Source organism: Amphiura filiformis, chromosome 7 (assembly GCF_039555335.1).
Source record: "Amphiura filiformis chromosome 7, Afil_fr2py, whole genome shotgun sequence".
In the NCBI taxonomy this organism is placed as follows: Eukaryota; Metazoa; Echinodermata; class Ophiuroidea; order Amphilepidida; family Amphiuridae; genus Amphiura; species Amphiura filiformis.
Genome location: NC_092634.1, coordinates 34,270,370 through 34,283,671, shown reverse-complemented (window position 1 = coordinate 34,283,671; position 13,302 = coordinate 34,270,370). Strand labels below are relative to the sequence as shown.

The window sequence follows — 13,302 nt, the reverse complement described above, 5'->3', positions numbered from 1 at the left end:
GTACAAAACGTTCTTGATATCAACGTTATTATTATGATTGATTTAATGGTTTGTTTTTTATTTACCTTTTTATTTCTGATCCCTCGGACACCCATGCAACCATCATTCAATACTGAACAATGATTCGTTGAAATGAATTTTAATATGAATGATGTTTTCTTTGAAGCTTTTAGTCAGGAGAAACGAGTTCTATCCACGCATACATTTGACCAAAAGGGAGAACATTTGCCTGTAATGTGTGGGCTGAAGCATTAGGCATTTTAATCTAAAGCGATGGTTTCCTGGATAACAATTCTGATGTGGCCACATTCCAACCTCTAAATTCAAATTTCTGCTGGCATTTCTAGACTTGCACGCTCTAGATATTTACAACTGTCTCAGCTTCTACCATTTGCGAGTAAATTTCATCCCTTTTCGCCAAAGAAAGAACTAAGCATCACACTACACATCATACATCTCCTCCTTTAGCGAGTTTGCCATTTTTGAAACACCTGGTGCATAAAAACATCAAAGAAAACACCATTCATGTCAAAATTCATCTCAATGAATCATTGTTTTATACTGATATAACTGAGTTATCGGACATATAAAATTAAAGAAAACAAACAAACAATTAAATCAATTAAAACATTGATCACGTTAATATCGAGAACGTTTATAGGATGTTGGAAAGTGAGATTATTTTTGACCGAAGAATGATTATTTAGAGAAAAAAGGAACTTTGGGAGAGTAAGAGAAGTTTCCTATATTCACAGCTTTTTACATTTTTCGAGTAAAAGAAATGACAAGTTATGCACAGAAATGTTTTGTACTTTTATTAAAGGGGTATTTTTAAACCCTTAATAAACTGATAAGTGATAGGTTCAAAGTGCATTGCACCAGACGAAACCCGCAGAATTGTTGCCGTTCTTTTCTTCATTGAGGTCATCAAATGTACAAATGAGTCATCATTTTGTATTATTGGTAATTCAATTTATAAAGAATAATAATAAAATCTTAACAATTGCCACCGTATACACCAATCTTTATTTTCATTGTGTTGACTTACACTTTTGCACTTTTTACCTTTTTAAACGCCGAAAAGAACCCATAAAAGTAAGTAATATAATCGTCATTAAATTTAATGTACAATATTTTAAACCTTTACAATTTTAAGTTGTAAAATTCTTGTGCATGTAATGAATAATCCGCAAAACAGTGTTAATCTCGTTAAACTGTAATTAGTAATAGCTAATTGTTACAACAAATGATTCACGAAATAGGCTATTCCAGAAAATAAATGCACACTTTTAAATAAAAGAAATGTCGGGATTTCCGAGTTTGCTTTCTGAAAACAACTGGAATACTAGTTGCCAATGTTACTTAAAAAACTTGGAAATGCAATTAAATGAACTATGAAATATCACGGAATTGTTCAAAATGAGCCTCTCAGATTGAAGATGTTTGATTTTGAACTATTTTTGCTGGATTTTTTGCTGGACACTTCAAATGTCTGGATTTCCAACAATCATGACTGGACAAAAGTCTGGAAATCCGAACTCCTCTATTATAATAGTGGTGTGCATTTTCTCAAGGTGTGCAATGCTCAAAGCTGTGCCGTGGTACAGGCGCTGGCTGAGTTTCGGTAAAGATCTTTTTTGTTATAAAAAAACCCACAATGTCACATAAAATATGTATTTGTTTATGTTTTATATTCAAAGTGAAACATTTTAGTTGATCACCATTTACTGCATGTAAAACTGCATGAACGTCAAGTTCGTGAAATATAAAACATGTTAAGTTAAAATCTAACCAACCGTGAGAATGAAAAACAAACTGGAAAGTTGTCAGGTAGTGAACAATGAAAACGCAGACCAATCGTCAAGGTAAAGGGTTACCATTAGGTGAACAATCAGTACGGTTTATTTTATTGATATAGTGAAATCATAAAGCTGCCTTTTTAATAATAGATGTTGAACATGTTGAATAAAATATAAATGCATCAATAATTATAAGCAGTGTTCAAGGAACAAACATACTCAGTTCTAACAAAACGATATTAGTTAATACGCTCCTACTATTGAAATCAAAAGCGAAAAACGAAAAACTTTTACTCGACAATCGTGGTTTTAAAACATTTGATATAACACAAAGCAGCTATGTATGTAATTTCAATCAGGCACTTCCATACATAACAATACAATTAATTTGTATACAAAGACGAGAGCTGCGGTAATGAACTATCAGATACGACGTATACTTGATGAATATGCCTACTAAAGTTCTATAAACTTAAGTTATATTTTTGCTATTGATATCATGGTGATTTTGTTGTAAATTTATGACCTGAATGACAACGATGTTTCAATCTGTAATAGTCTCGCTGGAATTACTGTGTGTGATGTACATACATGTAGTGTCTTCACAAAATGTTCATATGTTCATTGACTCAACGTCCATACACGAAGGTTCTACCGTTAGCATACTCTGCCAGCTATCTGATCTGTCACCTGGTAATACAGTGGTACTACAGCAAGAAGGTGTCGCAGGTGACGAGATTCAGTGGTTGCGGGATGGTGACTTCAACACTGAGAGTAGAGTGGGGGATCCGAGTGCATCTGTTATAAACCCAGATGCAGAAACGGAGTCTCATGTTTTAACATTCAATGCCATCAACAGGACCAATGCTGGGATTTATACTTGTCATGCTATTCAATTGAATTCAAACGGAGGAGGTGCTAGTATACTTGGAAGCGACACCGTTAATGTCATTGTTAATTATGATCCTCAGGAGCTGTATCCTATATGTACTCATAACAAGGAATCCCGAACGGATCTTGATATCAATATTGGAGATACTCTAGAACTAAGGTGTGTTTCGGGGGATGGAGTACCTGGTATCATTCTTAAATGGAGTCATATGCACTCATTGTTTGAATCCTTCCAAAGACACGTTAGAGAAGATGGATTAGTGGAAGCATCTGTTAAAATGACTGTCCATGATGAGCTGAATGGGACATATTTCATATGTGAGATCCACAGTGCCTCATTTTCAAAAACTAATCGCACCTGTTCAACTGGACCAATAAATGTAATTAGAAATGTATCAACTGATGACCCAAAAACAGTCCCGGATGTAGAAACTCCGAACATGCAGAAAGGGTTGATTGTTTCACTAATTGTTACCGTGTCTATTATTGTTGTACTTGTGGTGCTTTCAATATGTCTTGCAATCTATTGTTATAGAAAAGGCATAAGAGATAGTAAATACAAAGATAACAATGGTAATACCCCAAATGCAACAGGGTCAATGCCAACTGCAACACATGAAACACAAAATCGGCACAATCAATCTGCAGCTGCACCACCACCAAGCGCAGAATCTGTGAACCACTACGAAAGTACTCCTCCAACACCAAGGGTAACTAAACATGGCGCAAGTACATCTTCTGCCGATAATCAACCACCCGATTCTCGTCCAAATCATCCGTATGAAAGGACATTATCACGCGGGAAAGCAGCTAGTACATCCACAAGTGTTGGCAATACCCAGGGCAATACATACTTGGATGTACTTGAATGACTCTAATGTAATGTTCTTGGATGAAAGAGGACAATAATTTTTTATGGACGGCATCACCCTCATCTCCTCAACTGACTTCAAAGAATTGAGATTCTTATATCATCTTAAACCATTACCTAGGACTACATGGTGTCTGTGTGCATTTGACAAAGACATTGTCCAATTTCAAAGTGCATTTTCTATTTGGCGATTACAGCACAGTGCGTACGTGTTCTGCTCGTACAAGTACTCGTACTCGAAAATTCCGCCATTACGTTTTGTTACCTAGAGAGATTTGATCATGGCTCACTTCCTTTTTCAACCAAATCGACGGTAATAACTCTTGTAGTGAGGGATCAGCATTTAACATGTTTAACCACAAATTGAATCAGGCAAAACTCACTTCCTGGAAACCGAATACCACACAAGGTCATTTTTATGTAACTCATTGACCCATTTGTGTTATATACTAGCTGCCTCTATCTATAATGACATCATTATGATCTGGTCAACGCATTGACAGATACGCACCTCAGGAGGGGATTCAATTTTTGATTAATTCTCTCCAGGTAGTGAAACGTAATGGCAATGTCCGAATCAACTGACATTTTGGAAAGAAGCCTTTTCGTGGATATTCATTGAACCATTAAAGAGGATGTAAAAATCACAAAATGCTCTTCATGTGCGATTGTAATTAAAAGCTAGTGTTAGAAGTAACAAGGGCCATTTAGATATGTGGGTCTGAAATCTATGCCCTCGTCAATGTTTACGGGCTCGAACTAAATAATTTAGCATCATAAAGGTTATAAAGACAGTGTTTATAGAAGAAACCCAATATTTTCAAGAGCCATTCGGGTCTGAAAACGTACGGGTAAACTGGGATTTGGTCCATTATACCTTGTGGATTGTGTCGTGTACGTAAATGAAGGCATTGTTGGGTCCAGAAAATTATTTTTTTATGTATATTACTGGGTGGCAATAAACGTGTGTAATATACCAAATCACAAAGATGGAAATGTTAAATTTGAAGAGTATCATTTTGATGAATTTTATTGAACCTCAATTGCCTTATGGCGAATTTTACAGGGGGCCCCATCAAGATCTGGTACTAGGACAATCCCAACCGATTTTGTGTTTAGGTTTGTTAATTAAGTAGTCAATATAATTGAGAATACACTGTAAAAAAGTTACTCAGAACCTGATGCCATCTGATTGCGCTACGATTTATCATCAATATTGTCAAACATGTAAAAGGTTGAATCTTATACACAAATCTGTTTTTGTTTTATAATAATTTGTTTTTGCAATAAAACTATAAATTTATCTGAATATAATAACCGTAAACTTGTCATTGGCTCTAGTCGGTTTTAGTCAATATTCTCCTTTTTGATTTTTGAGTTATTGTTAACGGTGTACTATCGAACAATAAGTATTTCGGCGGGATGATTTTGCTATATTTTTAGTGTATAATATACTTCTTTGATTTGATCTGATATCCCCATGAATGAGCATTCATAAAAAATATTTTATTGCCGATGTAAGAAACCACAATTCAAACAAACGTATTATGAAGTTACCATTTGTTGTGAGGCGTTACTATGACAACATGACTCATGGTTAAAGGCCCATTCAGTGATCCCAGCGAAAGTGTACAAAAATTAAAATTGTGTATAAATTGCCTAAAAGTCAAGGTCATTACAATTGCCATTGGGTATTTTTGAAATGAAAAGTTTGTCAAAACAACTTGAGGAAATCAGTAGCATTGGCAAAGTTGAAGATCCATTCAAATAGCGAAGTTCGGCTTAACCACTAGCACACTATATTAACACAACATATACTAGTGGCAAATGGTGGTCATAGGCCACAAACCTAGCTGGGGTATGTTGGTGTTTTGCAGGAATCTGACCCTGCAAAATGTATCCAAAATGTTCCCCTAGTCAAGAGGTTTGTTGTCACCGCGTTTGAGCCCCGTAATCCTAACAGATGTCCAGATAATGTAATTCTAAGATTTGACCTCAGATGACCTTTGACCCGACCTCTGCAAGATATTCCATGATGTTCCCCTGGTCATGAGGTGTGTTGTCACCGATTTTGAGCCCCGTACCTCTTACAGATATCCAGATAACGCAATTCTAAGATTTGGTCCCAAAATAATTACCTTTGACCTGACCCCTGCAAGATGTTCCATGATGTTCCCCTGGTCATGAGGTGTGTTGTCACCGATTTTGAGCCCCGTACCTCTTACAGATATCCAGATAACGCAATTCTAAGATTTGGTCCCAAAATACTTACCTTTGACCTGACCCCTGCAAGATGTTCCAACATGTTCCCCTAGCCATGCGGTTTGTTGTCACCAAGTTTGAGCCCCGTACCCATTACAGATGTCTAGATAATGAATATTTACCCCGGATGACCTTTGACCTGACCCTTGCAAAATGTTCCAAAATGTACACCTGATCATGAAGTTTGTTATCGCTAAGTTGTCCAGATAATGCAGTTATAAGATTTTACCCCCTGAATGACCTTTGACTCCAATTCTGTGTACAAGCTATGGGCCACGGGTATAGCCGATGTGCAAGTGACATCATTGTGCTATGTAATATGTGGCAGAAGAAGCATTTTGAAGCTATTTGGTAATATACCGGAAATGCCCCCTTAATGACCGTTGACCCAAATTCTGTTTACACCCTATGGCCACTGGATATAGCTGATACATATGTGCAAGTGACGGATATCATTAGAATAGCTAGCTGGGGGTGTAAAAGACTTAGCCTAGGCCTTCATCAGTCCAATGTATCTGCTGGCCATGCTAGTGCTATAACTGCTAGTCTATGCTAGCTGACTATGTAGGGAGCAATTATAATTCTTGAATATAAAACTCATTCATTACCTAGGGCTATGCCTTTGCTTTTACCTACACGTAGGTCCTATAGGCATGCATACATGTAGGTGTAGTCTTGACTGAGTCTATGCTTTCGCGCATGGCTATCATTTCAATAGTCTGAATAGAGTCTCAATCATACAATGTCAAAGCCTGAATTAAAGCCCAAGCCCAGTAGTCTTAAGTCTAAGCCCAAGTCTTAGTATAAGGGCCTGTGTCAGTCTCTATAGACTCTGCTGCTAGCATGAGTAAGTCTATATTGCAGCTGCACAGAATGTATGTATGCTGGCCATGAACTTGGAAGCTGCATGCTGTGATTGCTGGAATGTTCCCGGGGAGTGTTCCTTTAAGTAACATGCGCTAAGCATGTGATATACATGTCATACCAAGCTAATATGGTGTGAAAGTTTGATTAGGGACCGGTCACTATTTCCACCAGGGGGGAATGGAGGATTTCAATTCTTTTGAAGAAAAATTTCGCGTTTCCCCTTCGCTTCCATTCAAAAATTCCACCTTTTCCCTTATTTTATGAAATTTCTCCATTTAAACTTAAAGCCATAATGTCTTATAATATGAAATTGGTTAATTTTTTTCAAACCTGATTTTTTTTGCATATTTTTAATGTTTACATGTCCCAACTTGCTCCTAAATGGAATCGACCAAATGTGTTGTCTTTGTAGGTCAACAGAGCAAAGTTCCACATATTATCATGTTTTAAAAATTATGACAATATGTCCTCCCATAGAACTGTGTGTTAAATGTCCAAAATAACCAGTGGGGTTTCTTTCACATTACCTTGTTATTTCAGCTTAAAATGGACAGCAACCCTTCCCGTTAGTTATTACTAATATTATTTCCATATTTTGAATAAAGTATAACAAAATCAAACAACTTTGACGAAAATCGTACATTAAGGCTTTAACATTCCCCCACTTAACATCGGGCTTAACATTCCCCCTCCACCACCCCCCCCCACCCCGTGTAAATAATGACTGCTCCCTTAGTGGTTTTGAAATGTTTTCAAAACAGTTATTTGGGTCAAAGAAAGTATTATTATAGACCATTAGAGCTTATTAATCTATACCATGGTTGAAGAATTATTCTAAATAATATTGGTCTTGCGTGGGCCAGCATCATCAATCTATTCATGTTAAAGTCATACACTCTGTGAAAGTTCAATTCCAAGGTGCCTATTATTATTAACTATAGAGCTCAGATACTGTGGTTCTAGTGATAGTGGGGATAGTGGTTCTAGTGATTGCCAGGAGTGATTGCCAAAATATATCGACATCCCTTCCAATTACAAACGATGCATCTGCTATATTTCTGAAAACTAGCAGCTTCTAACAAGGATATTTTAATTTTCAAACAAAATTGTTGATGCTTCTTTAACAAAATGGTCTTTAACTACTATGATGATTTGGTGAATGTGAAGTCAGTTTTAGTGTTCGTGTTGGTGTTTCTGTTGGTTGTCTGGTGGATGCAGCAACCTCGCAATTTCCCACCAGGACCATGGCGTTTCCCAATCATTGGTTTCCTTCCTCAGCTGATGTGGTCTATGGTCTACAAAAAAGAGGAATTGCATATGCTTGCAACACGACTGGGACAGAAATACGGAAATATTTGCAGTTTTGACTTATTTGGACTTGTGTTTGTGGTGCTCAACGATTTTGATGTCATAAAGGAAGCTAGCAATAATCCACTTAATTGCAACAAGGGGCACAATAATGAGTTTGAATACAAAGCATATGGCAGTACACGTAAGTAATGTATTATGTTCATAACGTAATCGTGTTTTACATAAAAATTCTTAAAATAAAATTAATTATATTGTTTTAAAATTAAAACCCATTTTCATCGGATATGTGTGGTATGACCTAAAATAGTGAACGTAACTGTGCAATAATTACGAGCCCCACACAGTGTCAACACCCTGTATTATAAATATTTTTTCCATACAGCTCAATACTCCGTTGAAATCAATATTCTATTATTGACACAGATAAAGAAAGTTTACATATGCATTGTGTTATAGGACTTGCACCTGGAACTTAAAAGATGATGGGTGATGATGTCACAGCTCATTATAGTTTGTCACTCGGTCTGTGGTAACTTGTTGTAATGTAAAGTAGCGTTTTTGGTCTGAAAGGCCATTCCGGTTTTTGTTTTTGTCTTGTTTTTCAAATTGCCCAAATTATTTTACTTCATGCTTATACGAAACGAGAAAGCCGATTCTTGCCCCATGGTCCAGTTTTGTAATTCGATCGATTGTTATTTTAAAGATATTGCAAATATCATAAAGCAGGTGATATGAAACCTAAAATGTCACCATTATTATTACTTTTAATTACTTGCAGTTCATTCGTATAAGCACATGATGGAATACAGGAAATTTGCTTTGCATACTTTTCGAGGATTTGGCATCGGAAAGCGCAGCTTTGAGGCTAACATCACAGCGGAATCCAAGATCCTCTTGCAGGAGTTGGATGCTCTTGCGGGCAAACCTTTCACCCCACATCAGTTCTTCGTCAACTGTACAACAAATGTACTATTTGCTGTCGTGTTTGGAAAGCGTCATGATTATGATGATGAAAACTTCCGCTATCTTAGTGAATCCAATTCCCGTGTAGTGCACCTTCTTGGCGGGGGCGGGTGGTCTGTCATGCTTCCAAAATACTATCCGAATAATGACACTATAGAAATGCTACATCTTATGAAAGATGTTCTGGATTTCGTTGACAAACGTGTTGAAGAACACCGGGCAATTTTCGATGTCGAAAACCCCAAGGATTTCATAGACGAGTATCTGAAAGCAATGAGAGCTGCACCAAAACCAGATGACCCCTTTTCATATCTCCAAAAGAATAACATGCATGCTTTATTGTTTCTGATGTTTAATGCCGGAGCTGACACCACGTCCACAACTTTGGATTGGTGTTGTTTGTACATGATGGCGTATCCTGATATCCAGAAGAAAATTCAAGAGGAAATGGATTTCGTTGTTGGCCGCAATCGACTACCACAAGTTTCTGATCAAGAGCAACTGTCATATACCAGGGCAACTCTTCTTGAGATACAACGTCATGTTTCTTTGTTACCACTGAGCGTTTTACATACGGCCAGTGATGACACCTCACTTCATGGATACCGTATTCCGAAGGGCGCAACTATAGTTTCAAATATATATGCTGTGATGAGAGAGCCCAATATATTCCCAGAGCCTGACCAGTTTAAACCTGAAAGGTTCATCAATGATGAGGGAAAATATTTTGAGAGAGAGGAAGTTTGTCCCTTTGGAGTCGGTAAGTAAACAGTTTGTATGCTTAAATTAAAAAAGTGGGCTGTAATTTTGTTCAGAAGGGTGTCATGAATATGTCGGTGACCGAAGTCAATTTTTTATAACCCCCCTATCGTGGGCTGATTTTTATGACCCCCTATCAGCGCATGAAAATTTTGATTGTAAAAGAAATAACTTGATTGTGCAAAACTTTGGATGGAAAGTGTGAAGATAGTCACAAGCTCTTTAGAATTTTTCTAACCCCCTATTTTTGGTGTAAATTACCCCAGTTTATTCATGACACCCCCATTCCGAAAATAAGGTAACCCTAGTGTTGTGTATATATATGGGAACCTGAACCCCCCTAATAGCTTTCCTCCAGGTGCACTAAAACGCTGGGGCTAATCTCACGCTATCTCTTGCGCTCATTTGAGCGAAAAATAATTTGACCGATACCTCCCTACATGCATGGTATGATAAGAATAATTTACTGACCAGAATACAGTAGTCAAGATAATCGCACAAGACCGTAGACTCAAGAGCTAAATGCAATAACTCCACGCGGTCAAGTGCGATTATCTCGCCAAAAGCACTTCTACGAAGTAAGTATCCTGCATAAACCTTTCGAGTGCATCAGATATAATAAAACAATGAGCAATTAATTGCTGCATTGGTATTTTAGTTCGAAAATTTAGGAAATAAACATTTTAAATTGAAACGCTGTCATGTCAGTTCAGTGACTGCATAAGTTAACTACCACACGTTGAGTGCCATTAGGTTAACTACTGTTTACCGATGATTATGATATAAATGATTGCCCTTTCAAGTATATGACGCAACACGTAATTTAAGCCATTAGGGGTCTTCCTAGTTGAATGTGTACGGGGATGTTCCACTGTTTGAGGTCCCGGGGGGCGGGGAGTCTTCCTAGTTGAATGTGTACGGGGATGTTCCACGGTTTGAGGTCCCGGGGGCGGGGAGTCTTCCTAGTTGAATGTGTACGGGGATGTTTTGAGGTACCTTTCAGCAATTTTGGTATATCGATGGGTGGGTTTTCAGTGGAAACCAATTGGGCGCATTTGGGCTAAAGTAACCTTTAAAGTACTCAATTTGGGTGCTTTTAGGTGCTTTTTGTGTACTTTCTGTGAACAATTGGTATACTGATGGGTTGCAAAAATACAAATACATGCAAAGCGCTCGGAAATGTGCAATTTTAAAATGGGTAAAAATGAGATTGCATGACCAATGAGATGGTAGGCCTACCTCGCCCTTTAATGCACGGAGATGTATTTTTTAACTTTTTCCAGCAAGTCAAGTCCACGACTTCTTTTGGAAGAGGCTGTGACCCCCAAAAGGGTTGCAACCCACAGTTTGGGAACCACTAACATAATATGCAAAAAAGCTTCTTCTGAATATACGGTATGATCCGTGTGGAATAACCAGAATTCTTAGTTTTGACATTCTATAACATTAAATCGAAAAATCAGGTGGAGAGTTGAAGGTAAAAATACAAAATATAACATTTAAAATACGTATGTCGTTTCCTTACAGGTCGCCGCATCTGCATTGGTCAGACCTTAGCAAAAATGGAGTTGTTTGTCTTCTTCACTCATCTCCTTCACCGCTATTCACTAGTCAAACCAGACGATGCGCCACCAATAACCTTCAAAGGAACATATGGACTGACGTTTGCACCAAAACCATATACTATTAAATTTGATCTCAGAATGTAATTTGTAATGTAATCTGATATCAAGAAAGTTGATAAGTTTCCTTGGTTACCACGTGAAAAGAAGTAAACTCCATGAACCATGGGGTCATTTCCGGTATGAGGAAAAATACGTGCAAAATACTTCCTCTCTCCCACCACAGATCCTGGCTCCCACTAATACATGTAACACATAGCTCATCATTGTCATTATTCGGTGTCTATTTCTCATGTTCACATGGGTCAAAGACATACAGGACAGGGCTCATATGGGGTCAAAATTGTGACTTTCATCTTAAAATTATCTGGCCACATATGCATTGACATAAGTGTATATGGGGTGTTCACAGATTTGAGGTTAAGGTCATTAAAGGGTCATTTCAAATACCTTCACAATGCCTCTTTTCTCACAAATAACATAACACGATGATGCCCCTTGCACATAAGCGTTGACATTAACTGTGGGGTGATCATTTCATTTTCATATGGGACACCCAGCTGTGTTCGTGATCTTGGATCACATCATTTCTAGTTTCATATGTAAGCCTTTATCAACTAGACCTGTTATCAACTGTCGTATGTTAACTTAATGCAAACTATAGATGGCGCTATTTATCCTAAGTCATATTTCTTAATTTGCAAGGGGTAGGTACATCAATACCGTCTTTAAAACAGATGGAATAGGTGAAACAAGCAGCAAAGAAATTTTATAAACATATTTCATCAAAAAATAAAATAAATTGGTTGTATTAAAAGCTCGAAAGACTAATTTTCAGTAGCTAAATAGCGCCACCAATTTTGTCATAAATAGATATATTTTATATCCGAAAAGCTTTAAAATGCTGTAAAAGTGAATAATTTGCAAAAGAGGAGAAATTTAAAGTTGAAAATGACTCAAAAGCATCTGTATACATTAGTATGATATCGCTTTTAGCTGTTTAGGCCTAAAATTGGGTTGTACATGATGTTTTGTTTGAAAAACTAATAAATGATCACATCAAACAGCCGTGTCGTCGATTAACCCTAAATCCGACATGCAAAATAAATTGTCCTTTTTTTGCACTTTACGACACATATCAAAAAGAAAAAAATTAACTTTCCATGCTATTTTATCCGAATAAGCTTACCGTAAGATCATGTTTTCATCGGAAAGTCGAAAATTACCTCCCGAAGTTGACCTGAACCCAGAAGTAGAAGGAACCAGAAAGTATGTTTACACCAGAAGTCGGCTATCGTAACTCATATCGGCATGATTTTAAGCTTATCTATCAACTTTTTTCAGCATTTTTAAATCTCATTACGAGTTTCGATACATGTCGATTGTCGTATTTTTTCCCAGACGAAGTGTTGAATTAGAAATCATGTGTCGATAACAGGCCTATTTTATCAACCCACCGTTTTAATGTTCTGCACAGTACCATCTAGACCTGCATGGAGATTGGATTTAAAAAAAATTGATTCGTAGTTGCATTTTAATACTGAAGAAATAAACCCATTTTTACATCTAATTAGGGGTATAATACTAACACCTTAAGATATTCCACTCAATTTTTGGCCCCCGCATATATATGTGGGGCTTATGTTATCATCCAGATGGTTGCCTGGTTGTTTGTTTGTTACTTTGTTTGGCTGTCCGTGCAGAAGAAAATTCAATAATCCACTCTACAGCTCCAACGCACTCACCGATTCACTTCAAACTTGGTACAGTGATAGGATATGATGGCATGATGCGCTATATAGTTTTGTGCAATGTATATAATTTGCATATTTATGAATATTAATGAGCTCATTTGCATATTTTGCCTAAATTTTCATTAATCCACTCTGCATCTTAAACGCAATAAGCAATCAACTTCAAACTTGGTTTGGTGATTTGGGGTGATTTGATATGGTTG

The 13,302-nt window shown here is 37.1% G+C and overlaps 1 protein-coding gene across 1 annotated transcript; it reads left to right on the top strand.

Annotated features, from left to right (window-relative positions):
- Positions 1-7,586: 7,586 nt before the first annotated feature.
- LOC140157051 (cytochrome P450 2U1-like) lies at positions 7,587-12,418 on the top strand. Its single transcript, XM_072180115.1, has 3 exons — positions 7,587-8,182; positions 8,780-9,724; positions 11,251-12,418. The coding sequence occupies exons 1-3, from the start codon at positions 7,819-7,821 to the stop codon at positions 11,430-11,432; spliced, it is 1,491 nt and encodes a 496-aa protein (XP_072036216.1). The 5' UTR covers positions 7,587-7,818; the 3' UTR covers positions 11,433-12,418.
- Positions 12,419-13,302: the final 884 nt, after the last annotated feature.

Coding starts and splice junctions, on each gene's coding strand:
- LOC140157051 (XM_072180115.1), top strand. CDS start 7,819: ATGGTCTTTAACTACTATGATGATTTGGTGAATGTGAAGTCAGTTTTA. Junction 8,183..8,779: donor CAAAGCATATGGCAGTACAC/GTAAGTAATGTA, acceptor AATTACTTGCAG/TTCATTCGTATAAGCACATG. Junction 9,725..11,250: donor AGTTTGTCCCTTTGGAGTCG/GTAAGTAAACAG, acceptor GTTTCCTTACAG/GTCGCCGCATCTGCATTGGT.